Genomic DNA, 21418 nt, shown 5'->3' on the forward strand with positions numbered 1-21418 from the left:
CTACTCATAAATCTCCCGGCTGTATTCCTTCGCTTCTTGATCTAATCCTGGTCTCTTCTCCTGACTTAGTTTCCAAGCACGGACAATGCTCCGCTGATGCGTTTTCCTATCATGACTTGATTTTCCTCTCGTATAAAATTCGTCCTCCAAAAGCAAAATGTAAAACGCTTCTGCGACGTAACTTTGGGGGAATGGATAGAAGTAAACTCTGCGACGATGCTTGTCACATAGATTGGTCATCAGTTTTTGACGCTGACACTATAGACAAGAAAGTGGACTTATTTAATACGCAGCTCATTCAACTGAATGACATCCACGCGCCAATTAGGCCGATTTTTAAGCACCTTCCAGCTCCTTGGTTGTCTGAAGATCTAAAGGAGCTAATTAATAAAAAGAACAAAGCCAAATCTCGATTCAAGTCCAATGACACTGAACATAACCGCGAAATTTATAGGAAAATTCGAAATCGCTGCAATGCATGTTGTAGGGACGCTCAACGGCGCTACATCCAAAAATCAGTCGAAAACGGCGACCCTGGTAAGACTTGGAAATTTCTCGAAACACTTGGAGTTGGTAAAGCATCTCGTAAAACTTCTATTAATATCGACATTGAACTTTTAAATAAACATTTTTCCTCTTCTACTTTACTCGATAATATTGAAAAACAACGAACGCTAAATTTTCTTTCTTCGCTTCCAACTTTTAATTTTTCACCGTTTACCTTCTCTTCTTTTACCGAATGTGATGTTAGAAGGAGCGTATTATCCGTGGCTTCGAATGCTGTTGGTACCGACTATATAAGCCGTAATATGATCATTCCTATCCTAGATATTATTATTCCCGTTCTGGTTCACATTCTAAATTATTCTGTCACCAGTTGTAAATTCCCTGACGCGTGGAAGGAGGCTCAAATTATCCCGCTTCCTAAAAAAGCTAATGCTGCCAAGCTTTGTGACTTCCGACCGATCTCCATCCTCCCTTTCCTTTCAAAAATTCTCGAAAAGCTAGTTTTTCACCAGTTAAACCTTTTCCTCAACAAAAACTTGCTTCTCAGTCCTCTCCAATCTGGCTTCCGCAAAGGTCATAGTACGGTTTCAGCTCTAGTCAAAGTTACTGATGATATTCGATTAGCTATGGACAATAAACAACTCACAATTTTGACTCTACTTGATTTCAGTAATGCATTCAATTGTGTTGATTATGACATCCTACTGAGTGTGTTGCGTTCCCTCAACATATCTCCATCGGTGACAGATTGGTTTCTGAGTTATCTCAGGGGGCGTCGTCAACGCATATGTCTTGATGAGGCTTTCTCCTCATGGTGCGACGTCCAATCTGGGGTACCTCAAGGCGGCGTTTTATCTCCTTTGCTTTTTTCAATTTTTATTAATTCAATTACTCACTATATTTCTTCTCACTACCACATGTATGCAGACGATATTCAGATTTATCGCCATTCCACGCCTGAGGATGTTGTGAGTGCAATCAACTTAATTAATATGGACCTTAAAAAAATTTCTGATTGGAGCAAGCGATATGGGCTTAGTATCAACCCTGGCAAGCCGGAAGTCATTGTTATAGACAGTCCTGGCATGATCGCAAAAATAAATAATTTACCACCTATTACCTATAATGATACTAGCTTGCCTTACTGCTCCACTGTCAGAGATCTCGGCATTCACTTAGACAAGACGCTGTCATGGTCGGGTCATTTAAAGGTCATTACTAAGAAAACTTTTGCGACACTGAGTTCGTTACGTCGCCTTAAATCCGTTCTGCCAATCCCTACAAAAATTATGTTAGCAAACTCTCTTCTCTTATCCATTCTAGATTATGCAGATGCGAGCTACACTAATTTGACCGAGGACCAACTTAATAGGCTTGAGCGACTTCAAAATCTTGCCATTCGGTTCATATTTTGCCTACGCAAATTTGACCATGTTTCGGAGTTTCGTTCCAAGCTCAAGTGGCTTCCTATACGCCTTCGCCGGAACCTACATATTCTTTCTCTGTTGTACTGTGTGCTATTTAATCCAAATTCTCCTTCTTATTTAAAAGATAAATTTATATATCTCGGTTAAGCTTCAGAATTAAGAACATCTCGAAGACTTATGCTGAAGCTACCCGTACATAAGTCCAAGTACTTTAGTCAGTCTTTTACTGTTCAGGCTATTAAATTATGGAATAGTCTGCCCTTAGCCATAAGGGAGGCCAAATCACTGTTGACTTTTAAAAAAAACGTTAAGGATTATTATCTTAAGATGGAGACGATTTAGTGTATGGTGCAATTTCTTTTCTTTTTTTTTCTCTTCTCATTTTGTTTATAATATATGTATATTTGTATTTATATCATTTCACTTAATTGTTATCTTCAATCGTTTCAAACGTTCATTGCTTACATACTTTATTACTTTATAATAGAATATATATATATATATATATATATATATATATATATATATATATATATATTATATTTTTATTCTTCTTTTTATTTATTTATGTTTTTTTTATGATAGTGCTAATGATAATAATAAATTCTTTATTTTATTATAAGTATTTGAATGTAGACATTTGTATGTAAGTTTATTATACATCTACACCACCTACCCAATTTAGATAATAAGTTTCCTTTCTATGTATGGGTTGTCTGGAAGAAATGCTAATTAGCCATAAGTCCGCCCATTGTACTTCACTGTCTGTAACTATCTTTATGCTTTGTTTGTAATGTATTTGTGGTGTACAATAAAGTATAAAATAAATAAATAAATAAATATTATTTCTGATTGTCTGTATTTGTTTTTTGCAACATTTATTAGCTTATTTACTTTGTTTCTAAATTTTGTAAAGTCTAATCGCTTATTCATATTGTTTGGATCAGATTTCCATATCCTAAATAATGTGTCCCTACGCAATAACATTGAATATAAGTGTTTATCTATCCACGGCTGTATGTATGTATATGTATGCATGTGTGTATATTTGGTTTTCTTCCTGTTTTCTTCATTTTAATTCTGTACACCCTTTCCGCTTTTTTCACATTAGCTCCTCCAAGCTGGTTGCCTGGAAGAGATTGCTGTTTAGCGATAAGACCGCCTGTTGTACATTTCTTTTTGTGAATCGTTTTGTAAATTGTAAACTTCTTTTTATGTGTACAATAAATAGTAAACTAAATTGAATTAAATTATCTCTGGAACCATATTTAAGGCGCAGAGACTTGAAATATGGTAGGAATATTCCTTTCACCGAGTAGAGATTCAACCCACAAGAGGGCGTTGCGACGTTAACAATGGAAAATTCCCGTATTTAAACTATAGCGCATATCGACTCCTTTGGTAGGAATCTCCTATATGTGATGTAGAAAAGATCAATTAGCGGATTTAGTTGATAAATCCTCCCCAATAAGGATAGCGGGGGTAAGCGTTAATAATGAAAATTTTAAATGTATGTGACTCCGAAACTACTGAGCCCATTTTTATGACATTTTGTAAACATCTGTAATTTGATCCACCTTGGGAGATAGGATAGTTTTATCTCCATTGGATCCGGTAGGTGGCGCTGCTATTGTTATGTGTTATCCAAAACCACTAAACCAATTTTTATCCAATTTTAGCTGTTTACCGGGAAGAACAACGTCTACCGGGTCTGGTAGTATCCTTATACATGTTCTGTGATGCAATTGTTAGAATTTACTAGCACTAGCCATTTAATTCCCATTTATGGTGACCCTGTTCTGCTCAGAAGGTTTGATTCCCGCCCCGAGTCAAGTATAAAAGACGCGTTTATTTATATATGTATGTATATACATATGTTTATCGGAAAACTAACTATATATAATTTGATAACATTCGATATAACATTGATATAAGATAAGTTTGTGAACCGCCAACGCATGAAAAAACATTTTCAATGGACGTTACTACGGTCGGAAAGATGTATGTACGTATATCTGGTAATAAAAACAATATTTAAAACACTTACACTAAACACAGCAGCAGGGAAACTTTATATTAGTTTTCAGGTTCAGTGTTGGTTTGTATTTGTGTGTATAAAATTAACCGTTTTATAAACACAATATATAAGGCGAGTATATATTTCAAATTCAAGTTAGCCAAAAAAGCTTTTATACTCGTATCTTCAAAAAAATCCTTCAAAATAAAAATACATCAACGTTTTAATATTTAATTTATTACCATATTCCCCAACAAAATTTTATGAAGTACAATGCTTGCTGTTAAGTTTTATAACTTGATTTACTCGCTTAAATCCATTTGCTATCACTGTTTTAAACCTTCTCTCTGCTTTGTGCAAATAAATTACTATTTATAATATTAGCACATTCTCTACTATCAATTATAGTTACATGATTCTCATCAAGAAGATGAACCGTTACGTGGCTGTCAGTAAATCCATCCAAACCATAAGTTTCTTTAAGTCCACTGAATGGAATTTCTTTCTGGCGTATGAGAACTATTGGCGCTTTTATTTTCTTTATTTCATTATTACTTAGAACTATTTTTGCACGATTATAAAAAGCTTTAGCGACCGATTCTATGAATTTATCCGAGTATATTTTCAGAGCTGGACATGCTTTAATACCGTATTTGATTCTCTCATCATATGATTCTATGTCTTTGAGTTCATCCATAAGCGTATTATTCAGGACTTTATTTCTTGGAGCCACTAAGTCAATAGTATAGCAAATTAGGCGATTTTGCAATTCTGTATCGTTTTTGAAAGAGAAATTAGACATGGTTACCACTTTGAGAAATTCCGGACTGCCATCTATACAAAAGACTCTGCCACTATGACCTAAAACATAATAATTTATTTTTTCATTTTATTTTATTTATTAAGGCAGCAAACAGTGACACACACACACACATACACACACACACACACGCGCGCAAGCACGCACACTTACACACAAGTTTTTAAGTTTATTGTGCGTAGCAAGTAAGGGAAGTCAAGTTGTCCCTGTGCAATTTTAATAAAAGACTTAAATCTGCTATTTTGCATGTTACATGAAATGGTACGATGTGATGTCTCTTACATCTTAGTTGATATCTGACGTCATTGGTATTGGACTTTAGGTGAATGTGTTTAAAACTCTACGTTGAATCGACTGTAATATACCTTCCTGAACATGATACAGCGGGTTCCATACTTGAAAACAACACTCTAGGGTACTTGCACACATACGACGAGTAGGGGATCTTAAGAACCTTTTCACTTTAAAATAGTGAGCTTTGCTGAATGATGAAATCCATTGACTTATTGGCTTTTTTCGCTATTACATTAGTGTGTAAGATAATAAAAATATATAATATTTATAACAATATATTTATAATTACATCTTTTTAAGCACAATTCAACAAATTCTTGAGATCCAGAAACAAAAAAAGGTGTAAGGAGTTTTTGCAAATCAAGAATTACGAAATTTATAATAATAATAAAAAGTGTGTGAGTGTGTTTTTACTTATATTCGCACTAACTTTACGTTTCTAACCTCTTCTTTGTTGATTAGCTAACTTCAAGATGTCAGTTTTATGTGAAAGTGTGCGCGCGCAACATGAAATCATCAACAATGTACTCTCATCTTTTTTCTTTAACGCGCCAAAAGAAGTATAACTTCAAAAATGTGCGTATATATACGTACCAATAACAATACAAACCTTCACTTTCCAAAATTTGAGCTAATTTCAACACGAGTAGAGTACCAAAGCTATATCCAAGAAGAATGTAAGGACGGCTTGCGCTTAATCTTTCTTTAATCGTCTGAAACAAAATCCATGTTACATGCCAAAATATATTCAAGGTGATATACCTCTTTCCTAAAATTTTCAATGACGCCTCATGCCTTATAATAAGACCTTATAGAAAATACTAACTTAAGACAACTTTTACTTACCTTGTATGACTTTTCAACCAGCTTATCCAAGGTGTCGTCTTTTTCATCATAGCAGTATTGGAGTACGCAAACTTTAATCTTTAGTTGACGACATAGGTTCGCCATTCCCGAAGCACAACCCTCCATACCGGGAAACACGAACATGATCATTTCATTTTCTTGATTGGATAAAAGATTCTGGAAAAATGGTTATTAGAACATATTGAATTTATGAATCAAACTATACATGATTAACATAGAGTTAATTAGGAATGTGTTTAATTAGCCCCGTAGTTGGATTTTCTTTTAAACGATGTAAGTTTTCTCCTGACGTCTCCTTTCACCACCAAAATTTTAATTAGTTAAAAAAATTGATTAGATTAAAAAATTCTCTTATAAATAATTTTCGCTTGCTGTAAATACTATAATATGTGTTGTTGTGTAATATTACGTGAGTATATCAGGTAAATGCAGTACACTCTAATACACACAATTTCACTAGATTAAAGACTACTTCGAGTTTGGTAAGGTGGATTATCCATTCGCAGAGTGTGTCAGTTTGTATAATAATACAATTATTAATAAAACTCTCCGATCCGTTAAACCTGGTTTCTTTGTCCAATAATCAATTCGTTTTGCGAATATGGAAACTGGGCTTTAATCGTTTTTTTTATGGCACTCACAAGAAAGAGAGGGTATTATTCTACACTGCTAGATCTACACAGGAGCCACTATAAATTGCTAAATATTAAAATAATAAATCCCTTACATCACTGCCATCGTCAAACATAGTTGGCAGGTATATAAAAGGTTCTTCTGCCAACTTTTCGTCACCAAAATTCTTTATAAGGACACGTAAAGCAGCTGAGTCTTCAGGACTTGCTAGACTAACTGGTTTTGTTTTTGAATCGTCTGTTTCACTTTGAGTGGTTAATTCTATTAACCTAATAACAAAATATAATTTAGCTTAGGCTAGTACGACAGTGTGAGAATATAATAAGTTAGGGAAAATATGTTAATGTTTGATCGCAGATACGATAAATTAATTTTCAAATTTTAAATAAGTCCGAAACCTATGATTTAAGAAAGTAACGTACTTAGCAAATGTCAGTGATCGAATACTATCTGGTGTTAAAAATATCTCGTACTCCCTTTCAAGAATTTGCTTGATCTCTATAGCCGTCATGCTATCCATACCTAAATCCGCTAGAAATACTTGATTTGACACTGTCTTTACATCCTTAATACCTAGAAGAAGAAAAAAATATAAAATTGTTGAATATATTCTTTTCTGTATTTTGGGCTTAAGCCAGAATTTGTTATCACGTGTAGCAACCTAAAATTCTTTGATATTCTAAAAATCATACCTAAGATCTGACCGACAATTTCTGCTATATTACCACCTTCATCACTGGATTTTTTCTGGGCCAAAACCATTGAAGACACTATTACATTATCCTGTCTTAAGAATTTATCAAGCGTTAGGAGACAGGAGGAAATCCTCTGTTGAAGAGTGCCACCGATTTCCATTTCGATGTCGTCATTTTTCATATCTGCTACAAGACCAACCTAAAGACGTAAGACACATTTTGATTAAATTCATTGCATTTATTTCATAAATTTCAAAACAACAAATCATCAGTTACTTGTGAACTTTAGACAAATGAAAATTTTGAGAAAAAATTAAATCACGTGCTTACGTCTCCAATGGCACCCCATTGTATAGCAAGAGCGGGCAGACCAAGCTTTTTTCTTTGTTCGCAGATCCTTTCCATTACAGAGTTAGAGAAGCCATAGTTAGACTGACCAGCATTACCACGACCGCAAGATACCGATGAGAAAATCACGAAGTCTCTGAAGTTTTTTAATTATTCTTAAGTTATTTTATAGTAAAATCATAAACATAAATACACCAACTTGGTTTTTTTATTTATTTTTTTTTTATTTCACTAAGTCGGCAAACAAGCGTACGGCTCACCTGATGGTAAACGATTACCGTAGCTTACACCTGCGTGACACCTGCAACACCAGAAGCATTGCAAGCGCGTTGCCGACCCAATCCCCAATCCCCCCAGGAGCTCTGGTCACCTTACTCACCAACAGGAACACAATACTGCTTGAAAACAGTATTATTTTGCTGTGATCTTCTGTAAGGTCGCGAGGTACTACCCCAGTCGGGCTGCTTCATATTTTGAGCAGGAAATTCCTGCTGTGCCCTACCTCAGTTCTGGTTTATGGATTTAAAACAAAACATTACTGTTTATCAAAGTAAAATATTAAAATATAATTATTATATTACAACAATAATAAAACTTAAAGACAAACTGTATTAAATTAACTCAAACCAACTTTAATTTTGGACACAATTTTTGTGAGAGCTTATCCAAGTTCATCGTAACTAAGGCTTTAGGCGCGAATGATGTTTTGAAAGTTTCTGGAGTTTGATTTTGAAAGACGCGATCCTCCAAAACTACAGCTAAATTGAATATAGCTGCAACAGTTCCCATAGAATTCGCCATTTTCAACATTTCTTCGCAGCCCTTTTCTGTCGTAATGTCGTGGGTAGAAATTCGCACTTCTGCACCATAACTCGCCCAAGTACTTTGAAAAAAAAAATTACATTCAAGTATTTGTTACGATTAAGTTTTTTCCTTTTGGCTAATATTAGTATAATATAACGTAAATCAACGATTGATCAAATTTCATAGCAAGTATCTATTATTTCCAACAACTTAATCCTATTTACATACATAATATGCTATGAACAATATATTATATGTAACAAAAGCCATGAATAAGCTGCTCAATCAATAAAAGAACTCACCTCAGACGTAACGACTGATAACCATTACTAACTCCTTTCCTCGATGCTAGCAATAATTTCCTGGCTTCTCTCAAGATGAGCCAATCTGCGAGTTCCAGCCCAAAGCCTCCAAGACCTCCTACTATGATATACACTAAGTCTGGATCGCAGTTATATCTGTACAATTAAATTTAATTAAAATCTTGTAGAAACGCATTCCTAGAAATTTAACTTTTGCTTTTAATGGTTACCTTGGTACGGCGTCAATATACTGAATCAATGGTTTAGTGAAGTCTGTATTATCTTCACATTCCTCATCACGAATTTTGAACACAATCTGAAAATGTGCTAAAGACTAAGTTATGCAATGCTTATTTTATTGACGTTACGACGTAAAAAATATATTATTAGACTGTATCCCATTTGTTTTTTCGCTGCTTTGGCGCAACGGTCACAGCACTGATATGTGGCTGTTGTGCAGGTGGTTGCGGGTTCGATCCCCGAACATGACAAACATTCGTATTGGCCATACAGATGTTTGCCGAGGTCTGGGTGTTTTGTGCAGTCCTTGTCGGTCCCGGTTCTTATCATATACAACTGATAGCAATCGTTACTCATAATATACATACAGACAAAAATTGTAAAAAGTGTTATTTTGGTATATGTACTGTGTATAAATGCATTAAGCATGCAATTTACAAATTTTCAAAACAAATACCACACCTGGCTACAATACTGATACAAACAACAGACACACAACAAACAAGTACAAAAAATATTATTAGATATGTCAAAACAATAACAGAATAATAACAGTATTCAACCTAATAGTCAATGAAACAAATTATGAAAGAAAACTGAGTACAACTTATGAGTAGATACTAGAGTAGTTATTGTTTTACTTGGCACCGACTTCAAAATTATAAAATATTTATTTAATAATTTCTGATTAACTAAATCAAAATACGAATTACTTTGTACTAAGTAAATTTATTTTTCACTTTTTAGTTTCCTGTTTGAAATCGGTTTTTTTTTGTTAAAAATTATTTTATTTTACAATTTTTAGTGATGGGTAGACCTAACAAGGATGCTTTTCTCTTGTGTCTGGGGACCGGAAACATACACAATACCAACACACAAACACCCAGACAATGACAAACATCTATATGGCCAAAACAAATATCTGTCATGCGCGGAGATTGAACCCACTAACGCCAGCGCAACAGCCGGTGCTGTGACCGCTGCGCTAACGCGTCGACATACTGTGAGAAAAGTTTGCTATCAGGTTTACCTAATAACAACCGGGACTGACAGCCTAGCGTGTTCTCTGAGGCTAGGTTGGGAGAACCACAAGGATTAACAACTAGACCGAAAATAAATATTTGTATAAACATAAATATCCACTCCGAGCGGGAATTGAACCCGCGACCGTCGGTGTTTAGGCGTCGCCGACACGGCACATGCACCATTATTTCAAAGCGGTCGTCAAACAGCAAAAGGTAACTGCTGTAAATTGTTGAGAAATTCCCTCGAGTGTTTATGGGCTCCATCATCAAACCTGGTCCTGCGACACAGATGATCACACAGCAGGTAATTGCTATAAATCGTTGAAAAGTTCCCTCGACTATCTTTCGTCTCCATCATCAGACTGTAATGGCACTTGTAACTCATATAGGTGCAAAGTTCTCATCAATAGAAACGAATTAAGTTCAAACAGCAGGTAATTGCTATAAGTCGTTGAAGAGTTCCCTCGACTATCTTTCGTCTCCATCATCAGACTGAAATGGCACTTATAACTCATACATATGCAAAGTTCTCATCAATAGAAACGAATTAAGTTCAAACAGCAGCTAATTGCTATAAATCGTTAAAGAGTTCCCTCGACTAACTTTTGTCTCCATCATCAGACTGTAATGGCACTTATAACTCATACAGGTGCAAAGTTCTCATCAATAGAAACGAATTAAGTTCAAAAACCAGGTAATTGCTATAAATTGTCGAGGAGTTCCCTCTACTATCTTTCTTCTCCATCATCAGATCGACTCCAGACCTTTATTAAATAGTAGTGCTTTATAGTACTTAATGAAAACATGATTAAATTTACTAGTCACCCTTACGATTTTTGAAAGTTTCCCTCGATTTCTCTGGGATCCCATCATCAGATCCTGGTTTCCTTATCATGGTACCAAACTATGGGTATCTCCTTTTCAACAAAAAAAGAATTATCAAAATCGGTTCATAAACGAAGAAGTTATCCCCGAACATACATAAAAAAATATATATATATACGGTCGAATTGAGTAACCTCCTCCTTTTTTTGAAGTCGGTTACCTCCTCCTTTTTTTGAAGTCGGTTAAAAAAGCAGTTATTTTAATATTACAAACACACATATACACCTGATAGCCCGTAGCGTGCATTCCATATAGGCAGAAAGGCACTGCCTACCTTGTCATGTTACTAAAAATGATATATAAAACGTGAACATTAATCGTAATTCAATTTAAATCCACTTCAAAAAAAGCCGCTGTCATATATGCGATATCAGCGCTTCGTGCGCATCGACGACGGGCCTTTTATGAAGCTTCTGCCTAAAATCGCTTAAGGTACTGACAGACGTGCTCAAAAAAAGCATGCTAATAAGCTTGCTTAAAATTAGCATGCTCTGCAAACTGTTCACATTTGCCAGAAATAAGCATGCTTGATTTAAAGCATACTCCTAAATAGGCATGCTCAAAGCAAACGTACGGACAGACGTGCTATTTGGCACCAGGCTCTCAGCCAAAATGGATGTACAAGTATATAATGACAGTGCTATCCGTACAGAACTTAATAAAATAATCCTATTGCTTGCAACGGAATTGTGTAAGAACATTTTGGTGAAAAATAAAAAAAGGAGAATGTGTGTTCCACAGACATTCGTAACTTCTATAATGTGACACAAAAAGCAAAGTTTTTTCTTCTCCCCAACGCGACATATTGCGGGTTTAATTTTAATTAATTACATCAATTTTATTAATTGCATAAACAGTCGTCCGCCGCAGATCGAGACAAAATGGATAATAGCATGCTAATAAGCAAACATGTTCAGACGTGCTCGGAGCACGCCCCCCACCTACCCGCGCCTCAGGTAGCATGCTCGAAAATCAAACGTCGTTTGATTTTTGAGCACGCTCTAAATAAGCATGCTCATTACATTACACACGTGCTACTAATGAGCACTTGCTCAATAAAAGCATGCTTTCGTGCTAGTAATGAGCACGTCTGTCCGTACCTTTACAAATGTTAGCAGTGACAAGTAAGACATTATATAATCCTACAATTTTATAATGTCCCGCGCGTCATATGGAATACGAACAAAGTATTGTGTTTTTAACATCCTAAGAATAACCTGTCAAATTAAATTGTCTTGAATTCGATACCGTTTGTGCTAATAATTATGATTTTTGACACGGTCGAATTACATCCGCCGAATCATTCGACAGAGTAATATTATGAGAAATGACAATTCACGCAATTCACTTTGAATTTTTCGTTTGTGCGTTTTCGTTATTAGTGAAAATATTAATATATTAGTAATGAATAAGTTTACTTGTGAAATATGTAACAGAGATGTGTGTTTGATGAAAGTAAATAGTGCATCCAAATTCAACACATTTGATTTTACGGATAAATTATAAATTCTTCAGGCATATCGATTTAACATATAAATAACAATGACGTTATAATTTTTTATATATTAACAAATAAACAAGTAAGTACTTTCATTAAGCATACAATTTCGTAACTAATTAATGATGTTATCAATTATTTCCTATGACAAAACGAAATTATCAGAGTGCCAGCCTTTATGAGGTCACAGTCTATCCAGTAACTGATTTGTTTGATAGGTATCAGTTGGTTGCTGTACGTGTATTTGTATGCCTGCAATATAAGTATAAATGCACTTTACGTGTCCAATAATTTACTTATCTGTTCTTGAAATGATCTAAAAGCCTCTATTCTCAACAAAATCGAAATAAATTAGGAAAAAATTGCAAGGAATTAGGTGCAATGAGGCTGTTCATTTTTTTTTTGACTGCCCACCCTGTCTAAAAACTTTATGCGCACCACTGCTGATAGCGATCGTTACTCATAGTAGGGAATATACCCGCCAACCCGCATTGGAGCAGCATGGTGGATTAAGCTCCGATTCTTCTTCTACATGGATAAAGAGGCTTATGTCCAGCAGTGCATATATACATTTTTTTTTATAAAATGAAAATAATAATATGTCCACGGGCTTTTGGAACCCATGTTTTATTATTATTAAAACGTGCTATTTTTTATTAAAGTAGGCGTTTTTCAACAACACCCTTGCTTGACTTAGATAGACTATCTTAATGTCTCTAACAGAAACGTGAGTTCACCGACCAGTTCTTATTCTAACGTATAAGAGATAAAAAAAAAATCTTCTTTTTTATTTACTCAATATTTATAAGTTTATGTATGTTTTTTTGTAAGTTTTTTTTTACGACCCTAAAACATGAAACATACATAACCAGTAATTCTTGTGCTTATTTTAGGTTTGCCATAGATGTACAAATATCTTACTTTTCCAATATGTTTGCCAGCAGCCATGTACCTAAATGCTTTCTCCATTTCATTCTTTTCGAAGGTGCAATACGTAAGCGGTCGGACAGCTCCAGTTTCAACTCCAGATACCACTAGATCTCGAAGGATCTAATTAAAATATAGTAAGTAGTAAAAATATATTACTAATAAATTTAATAAAATAAATCTAAAAGTGAAAAATACTACGTAAGTTGTTACAATTACAAACGCTTTAAATTTAATAGAACATAACATAATCATTCATTCACGATCAATCATTGTTTCACGATATTTATTCACTAAAATCATATATTTTTGAGCACTACTTTGCAAAATTAAAATGGTGGAAATTTTATGAATCAAAATATTTTTATATTGAAAAACCTTTGAAAATTCGGTGTCATGCAGGTTGAGGTCGAGCATAATTCCATGGAAAGAGATCTCGTTTCGGAAGAAATTCATGTCGATAAGAGTGTTGTTATTGACATCAAATTTTCCGATCTCAAGGAAACGACCACGGTATCCGAGGCAGCGTATTGAGGCCTTAAAAATAAATACGAATTAAAAATACTACGACGAATTCGTTTTATCTACAAGTAGTAAGTGGTGGTGGTGGTCAGGCGGTGGTTCATTTTATTCTACGAAAATTCGCGTCTAATAACGTCAACCGCATTGTTTATTTAATCTTTTCTGTACACAAAAAAACTAGTACTAAATATACAGGCAAAAACTAATGTCAACAGGCGCTCCTCTCGCTGAGTGGTGAATTTTTTTCAGACAACCTACATTGAGGTAATAGTAAATTTTATCAATGAGAAAAATACATACATACATACATACATATAATCACGCCTTTTCTCGTAGGGGTAGGCAGAGATCATTTCTTTCCACTTGCTACGATCCTTACACATTTCTTTCGCTTCGTCCACTTTCATTATTCCCTTCATACATGCTCTTCGGTTTAGGGTACTCTTGACCTGGCCTTTTTTCAAGACGTCCCTTATTTGGTCTCGGAACGTCCGCCTAGGTCTACCCCTTCCAACCCTTCCATCCACACTCGCCTTATACACTTTTTTCGTTGTTCTTCACTAATTCTCTCAACATGGCCAAACCATCTGAGCATACCTTTCTCAATTTTTATCACTACATCTTCTTTCAGACCACAACATTTCCTTATCTTACTATTTCTTATCCTGTCCACTCAGTTTAACTCCTATCATACTTCTTAACGCTCTCATCTCAACTGCATTTATTCTGCTTTCATGTTTCTTCTGCCATACCCAACTTTCACTTCCGTACATGAGTGTCGGAACAACACTCCCTCATGCATAGCCAAACGAGCCCACCTTAGTTAGACACCTTCCGACTGTTCATAAAGGATTGCAAAGCTCCATTCACCCTGTTTCCTGCATTCACTCTTCTTTCAATATCACTCTCACACTTTCCATCTCTAGTAAACTTTGAACTCAGATACACAAACTCATTCACCTGTTCAATTGGTTCATCTCCAATCACGATATTGCAGTCTGTCACTGCCTCATCTCTTTCAAACACCATCACTTTCGTCTTCTTTACATTAATCTTCATTCCCTTTTTTACAAAGGCTCCACTCATATCAGTAACCATCTCCTGCAACTCCTTGACCGAAGACGCAAGTAATACTTGGTCATCAGCATAGAGAAGACATTTGACGAGTAACTCATTCATTCTTAACCCATTTTCATTCTCTTTTAAATATGTCAAGCAATTGTCCATGAATAGATTAAACAGCCACGGTGATGCTACACATCCCTGTCTAACACCTCTTTCGATATCAAACCATTCAGTGTATGCCCCGTTTATTCTCACACAAGCACTACAATCCCTATAAAGAGATTGCAATGCTCGTATGAGGAGACTGCTCACACCATTCACAGAGAATGCTGACCACAATTCATTCCTCATCACTCTATCATAGACCTTTTCTAAATCCACGAACGCGCAATAGACTTTGTTGCTTTTTGCCAAACACTTTTCGGCTATGCACCGCAAAGAAAAGACCTGATCTGTACATCCCATTCCCTTTCTAAATCCCGCTTGTGTATCCTATACTTTATCGTTTGTTTCATTCACAACCCTCTCAATCAACACTTTTGCATACAATTTACCGACGACGCTGAGGAGGCTTATACTGCGGTAATTTCTGCAGTCCTGCCGTGACTTTTTTCCCTTGTACAATGGGACAATTATGGCTTTGCACCAGTCTCCCGGTACTTGCCCATTTCGCCAGCACAAATTGAAAAAGCGGTACAGCTGACAAGCCACTATGCCATATCCAGCCTTCAGCATTTCGACGGTAATCCTATCATACGCTGCAGCCTACCTAATCTCATACTTTTCAATGCTTTCACTATTTCAGCCATGCTTATCCCACTTTCATCAACATTTATACTCGCTTCCATTGAAGGTGCCGTGTGTTGTACTGTACCTGCACTTCCTCTCTTTCGAACAAACTTTCAAAATTCTCTTTTTATCTCTTTAACACACATTCTTCTCCTTTTATAATGCTCCCATCTTGACTCCTGATTATACTCAGTTCCGAGGTAGAGGTTTTTCCTCTGGCAGTTTTGATCGATTTCCAGAAAAACTTGATGTTTGACTGGAAATCTTAAGTGAGCCTTCTATCAAATCCATCCTTTCAACTTCTTTCGCCGCTAATTTCAATATTTTATACTTCGTTCTTACTTCTTTTATCTCGTCATTCATTGCCTTTTGCACTTTTTGGTTAGCTTTTGTCGCTAACCAATCCAACCATGCTTTGTTCTTTTCTTGCACAACCTTTTGTACATCTTTATACATTCACATATTATAGTTCTTTCTTCCTTTCCTTCTTTTACCTATAGCCCGCATACCTCAATAGCAACATTCACGACCCCTTTCTTAAATGAATCCTACAAATCTTCAATCATATCTATCTCTTCTATGCCTTTAAAACTTTCTTTCAGTTTCTCTACATACTCGTCTTTCTTTTTCTTTTCTTGTAGGTTTCCCACTTTCACTCTGTCCAAAACACTCGTAGTCTCGACCCTTCGGTGTCGCCACCGGTTAAAGAGGCCACGCATTCGGGCTACGACCAGGAAGTGGTCTGTGTCGAGGCCTACACCGCGGTATGCCCGAGTGTCTAGCACTTTCTTCCTCAGTCTTTCATTCACTATTACAAAATCAATCATACTTCTAGACTCTCCCTCATCTCTTGTATACAAATGGATCTTTTTGTGGTCAAACATTGTGTTGGCCACGCAAAGATTTCATTCCAAGCATACTTCAAGCAGGCTTCTCCCATTGTCATTCACTCTCTCGTCCCCAAACGTACCCAGAACTCTTTCATACCGATCACGCTTTACTCCAACCCATCCATTAAAGTCCCCTAACGTCACGATCCGTTCATTTTCTCCGCACTTACTCAAGATATCTCTCATGCTATCCCAAAACTCCTCTCTCTCTCGATGATGACCATCGACCACCACCACCACCTTTTGATGACCCACTTCCGCGCAGCTCTTTCGGTGTATAGACCCCAAGGATAAAAAAGCGAGTGAGTCCGACTTTTAGCCTGATGAATTTCAACCTTTGTGTCCTGTGGTCTTTGAGATTTCTTTTTTTTTATAAGAATGGGGGCAAAAGAGCAGACGGAGCCATCTGATGTTAAACGGCTACCGTCACCCATAGACATCTGCAACACAAGAGGATTTGCAGCTGCGTTGCCGGCCTTTAGCAAAAAGATGCTTATACACTAAACGCTTGAAAACCCCCAAATTATAGCCCTCAGGGAAAACCTCAGGAGGAAGGTCATTCCACAGTTTGCATGTACGCGGAAGGAATGCGCGTGAAGCTCGCACATTGGTCACAAATCATGCATCCAAATGGTGTAGATGGAACTTAGTCCTTCGGCGAAACGTACGGTAGTAAAAACGTAACGGCGGCACCATATCAAATAGTTCGTCAGAACACTCACCGTTGTACAGACGGTAAAACAGATACAGAGAGCCAACGTCTCTCCTTATGATTAAAGGTTCTAAACCGTCCGTGAGTTTGGGATCGTCGACAATGCGAATTGCCCGGAGTTGGATAGATTTAAGTGGGTGGAGTTGGTATTGAGGGGCACCTGCCCAAAGGTGCGAGCAATACTCAACATGGGGACGCACCTGAGCTTTATAGAGCAGTAGTCGATGTCCCGATGTGAAGTACCGGCCCACCTTGTTCAGAACCCAGAGCTTTTTTACAGCCAGTTTAGCTACTACCACCTTGGAACTTATAAAACCGACCAATGGCGGGATAACCATCCAACTGCTGGCTTTGAAATACACAGGCTGAAGACGGGCAGCAGCGTCTTCGGTGCGACAAAGCCAGCCCCGCGGTCACCAACCCGCCTGCCCAGCGAGGTGACTATGGGCAACACACATGAGCTCGGGCCATTTTTGGCATGAACTTATGGAAGCCTATGTCCAGCAGTGGACTCCAATAGGCTGAAATGATGATGATGATGATGATGATTATAGCTTTGCTCTCCAAATGACCGGAATTGGACCTCGTTTGTAATGTCAACCCCAAGGATCCCAATACTTTTAGTAATATAGAGCAATGTGTTCTGAAAACAAGGCGCTACAACAAGGGGTGTCTTCTTAGCGGTGAACGCACAAACTTGTGTCTTCGAGGGGTTAAATTGGACGAGGTTGCGTCTACCCATTTTGAGACTCGCTCCAAGGAAGTCTCGATTTCAGACACAAGTTGCAATCTCCTCTCTTCCACTTCCACCCGAGGTATATTAGCTCGGCCAGTGTAGAATTATAATTATAATGTAGAATTTCGTGATAAATGAATGACTATAATTTTATATTAACAGGTATGATCAATGACAGTGTGGAAGACAAGTAACTGAAACGCTGAAAAAACAGAGAGAGACGACACCTAAAAATTAATTTGTCATTAAGTTAGTGGCCATCAGGAAATATCCTTCTCAAAATCTCGAGCAGCCTGACTGGGAAAGTACCTTGAACTTATAGAAGATTACAGGTAACTACAGTCACTGGGACATAATACTGCTCTCGAGCACTGTCGTTTCCCGAAGGAAACTAAGGTAGCCAGAGCTCCTGCGATGTGTCGGGAGTAGGGTTGGCAACGCGTTTGCAATGCCACGGGTGTTGCAAACATCTATAAGCTATGGTTATTGTTTACCATCAGATGAGCAAGCTTGTTTACCGACCTAGTTATATAAAAAAATGTGTACGTATATTAATCTAAAAGATTTTTATCATACTGGTGTAAAAGGAACAAATCACATTTAAACTGCTAATACTTAAAATATAACTCTTAAAATTATTTTTATAACAAACAATAATTTAAAATACCTGTAATTTTTCATCTGCTAGAGAGTTAAGAACCAAATCGACTCCTTTTCCATTTGTTTGCTTTTTTATCATGACTTCGAAAGATGTATCTCGAGAGTTACCAATGTGGCTGTCTGTAATATAAGGTCTTATTTATTTAATCACTTGCGAAATATATTATAAAACATAAAAAACACATCAGATAGAGCTCATTATTAGCAAACTTGAACTTATTAGCTGTAATAACTTGTAAATGAGAAAAAAGAACAATAATGACAAACATGTAAATACAGCTCTAAATACGATACTATAAAAAGAGGAACATGATTTATGCGAGATCTGGTACAAAAATATAATATTTTCCAGCTAAATTACGGTTATTAAATAGGTTTTGTGTAATAAAATAATATCTTAACGGTCAATTTTACACATTTTTGTAGCCAGTATTATCGCATAATAAATACATATATTTTGTTAGTTCTTTCAGGTATTTCCTTAAATCAACTAAAACCGGCAGTTATAATTTCCACAATGAATGCACAGTTTATTATCAACATACCAAATCACTTCAGCCTATCGCAGTCCACTGCTGGACATAAGCCTTCACAAGTTCGCACCAAAAATACGCCACGCTGGGCAGGCGGGTTGGTGACCGCAGGGCTGGCTGTGAGGTGAATAATAAAATTGTAAGTATAGGTGAATGTAAAATAAATTAGACCATTACATGGCGCAGCCGGTAAAGCAAGTTCGTATAGCAATTTATTTAAAATACAAGCATAGAGAGTATATTGTCACCGCCACCATCATTTTGCTTCGAAAAAAATGCATGGGATATCTCGAGCCTTAACGAAAAGTGGGTAAAATGAAAGCGAAGTTATGAAATATATAGTAAAGCTTGCGAAATAGATAAAAAGCCAGTGGAAATACAAGTGAATATCCTGTTACACATTGTGGGTGAGCAGTGTCGAGAAATTATAGATATTTTACCGGAGAAATGTATGACTATAGAATATATTTGGAAAAAACTAGACGAACAATTTCAAACAAAGAGGAACGTTACTGTCGAGCGTCATAAATTCTTCATTCGCGATCAACAGGAGAATGAATCTATTGAACAATACGTTTTCGTACTAGGGAAATTAGCTCAAACGTGTGAATTTCGAGACTTACATGATGAATTGATAAAAGATCGATTAGTTTGCGGTATTTCAAGCACTACGATTCGTGAAAATTTGCTTAGGGAGAAAGACTTATCGCTAAAAAAAAGCAGTGGATATATGTCGAGCAGTTATAACATCCCGAACATATTCGGAAAGGATTAAACCTGAAAGTGAGGGATCAGAGTTAAGCGTGTATCAATTAAATCAATCAGAAAGAAACGTGTCATTTATGAGGTCTAAGCTGACGTCATCGCGCGGACGAACAAGACGCGCGGGATGCGAGACTGAAGCGGAGCGGCGATGCGGTGCGGGGCGAGCGCGGGGCGGAGGCGCGCTCGGTGCGTGTGAGCCTACCGCGCGGCCGCTCTCATGTGGCCAGTGGATACAATGTCGGACAGCGACGATCAGTCCCGGGTTCAAATACGCAGTGTAATTATTGTGGAAATGTGCATAAAAAGTTTGAGTGTCCGGCTTATGGTCAAAGGTGTGCGCGATGTTCAGGGATGAATCATTTTGCTCGTGTGTGTGAAATTCATTATATAGTGGAAGATGAGAAGGTAATTTATTCATTAAATAATAGTAGTGAGTGGAATGTTAACTAAAAATATGTGGGATATGTATTAATTTTAAATTAGACACAGGTGCTGATGTAAATGTTTTAATCATTAGAATATTGTAAAAAATTGAACATTTCTCAAGATTGTTTATAGCAAACAAATACTAAATTAAGTGGTTATTCTGGTGCAAGGATAGACGTTCTGGGGAAAATATTTTTAAATGTTACCTATAAAAAATATATTTACATGCTCGAGTTTATAGTGGTCAGAGTGCACTCAGTCCCCATTTTAGGCCGTCATGCTTACACGGAATTTGACTTGGTTAGGCGTGTCATATCTGTACGTAGTAGTAGTGACAGTAGTTCAGGTATTCTTATTAAAGGAGATGGATACGATTCCATACATTCTTGGGCCAAAATGTAATGAAATGAAAATGGTATCAATTAATGCATTTAGGCTTATTGATCCCTCGCTGAAAATTATCTATATATTGGCTATCTGAGAGTGGAGTTATTAGACTTTTTGTAAAAGTGAGGTTATGTTACAATGTCTATAAAAAACCCGATCACTAAGTTCTTGTAGCATTAATGTTTGTTATATTTAGTGAAGACTGTTTGAAAACTCATTACAAATATTGATATACACTTGAAACTATAAATAAATATCAGGAATGGACTCAGAATGCATCGGAAAACAGTAAACACGAAACGAGTGACGGACACAGTATTACTGTTAGTAAGCTGTCATTAAAAATCTGATTTATTTTAAATCGATACGAAATCGATAATCATTTTGGTTTATCAAATATTAATTGATATTTTCGATATTAATGTAACTTTATTTAAATACACATTATTGTTTACAGCTTTAATTATGCATCTAAATATCTTGAGTTAATTAACTAGTGCAAACATTTTCTTTTTGAATTCTGTAATCGATTATAGTGGAATCGATACCCAAATAATTTGATGAAAACTATCTTTCTCAATTTTCTCCGCTTCTAGATTCACAATTGAGCTGATATTTTATATTTTAAAATAAAAAAATATAAC

The 21418-nt window shown here is 36.3% G+C and overlaps 1 protein-coding gene across 1 annotated transcript in view; it reads right to left on the reverse strand.

Moving 5' to 3' along the window:
• Window positions 1-4168: 4168 nt before the first annotated feature.
• Window positions 4169-21418, reverse strand: part of LOC123663277 (fatty acid synthase-like) — a 74647-nt gene continuing 57397 nt past the window's right edge. The window contains exons 26-38 of the mRNA XM_045597966.1: window positions 18671-18783; window positions 13668-13826; window positions 13284-13412; window positions 8945-9030; window positions 8715-8870; window positions 8240-8491; window positions 7591-7744; window positions 7258-7459; window positions 6988-7138; window positions 6660-6834; window positions 5912-6088; window positions 5676-5778; window positions 4169-4812 (exon numbers count right to left, since the gene is read on the reverse strand). Coding sequence (XP_045453922.1) covers window positions 4286-4812; window positions 5676-5778; window positions 5912-6088; window positions 6660-6834; window positions 6988-7138; window positions 7258-7459; window positions 7591-7744; window positions 8240-8491; window positions 8715-8870; window positions 8945-9030; window positions 13284-13412; window positions 13668-13826; window positions 18671-18783 — 2384 coding nt within the window. The 3' untranslated portion in view covers window positions 4169-4285. The remainder of the gene's footprint in view (window positions 4813-5675; window positions 5779-5911; window positions 6089-6659; window positions 6835-6987; window positions 7139-7257; window positions 7460-7590; window positions 7745-8239; window positions 8492-8714; window positions 8871-8944; window positions 9031-13283; window positions 13413-13667; window positions 13827-18670; window positions 18784-21418) is intronic.

Source organism: Melitaea cinxia, chromosome 20 (genome assembly GCF_905220565.1).
Source record: "Melitaea cinxia chromosome 20, ilMelCinx1.1, whole genome shotgun sequence".
NCBI classification, from domain to species: Eukaryota; Metazoa; Arthropoda; class Insecta; order Lepidoptera; family Nymphalidae; genus Melitaea; species Melitaea cinxia.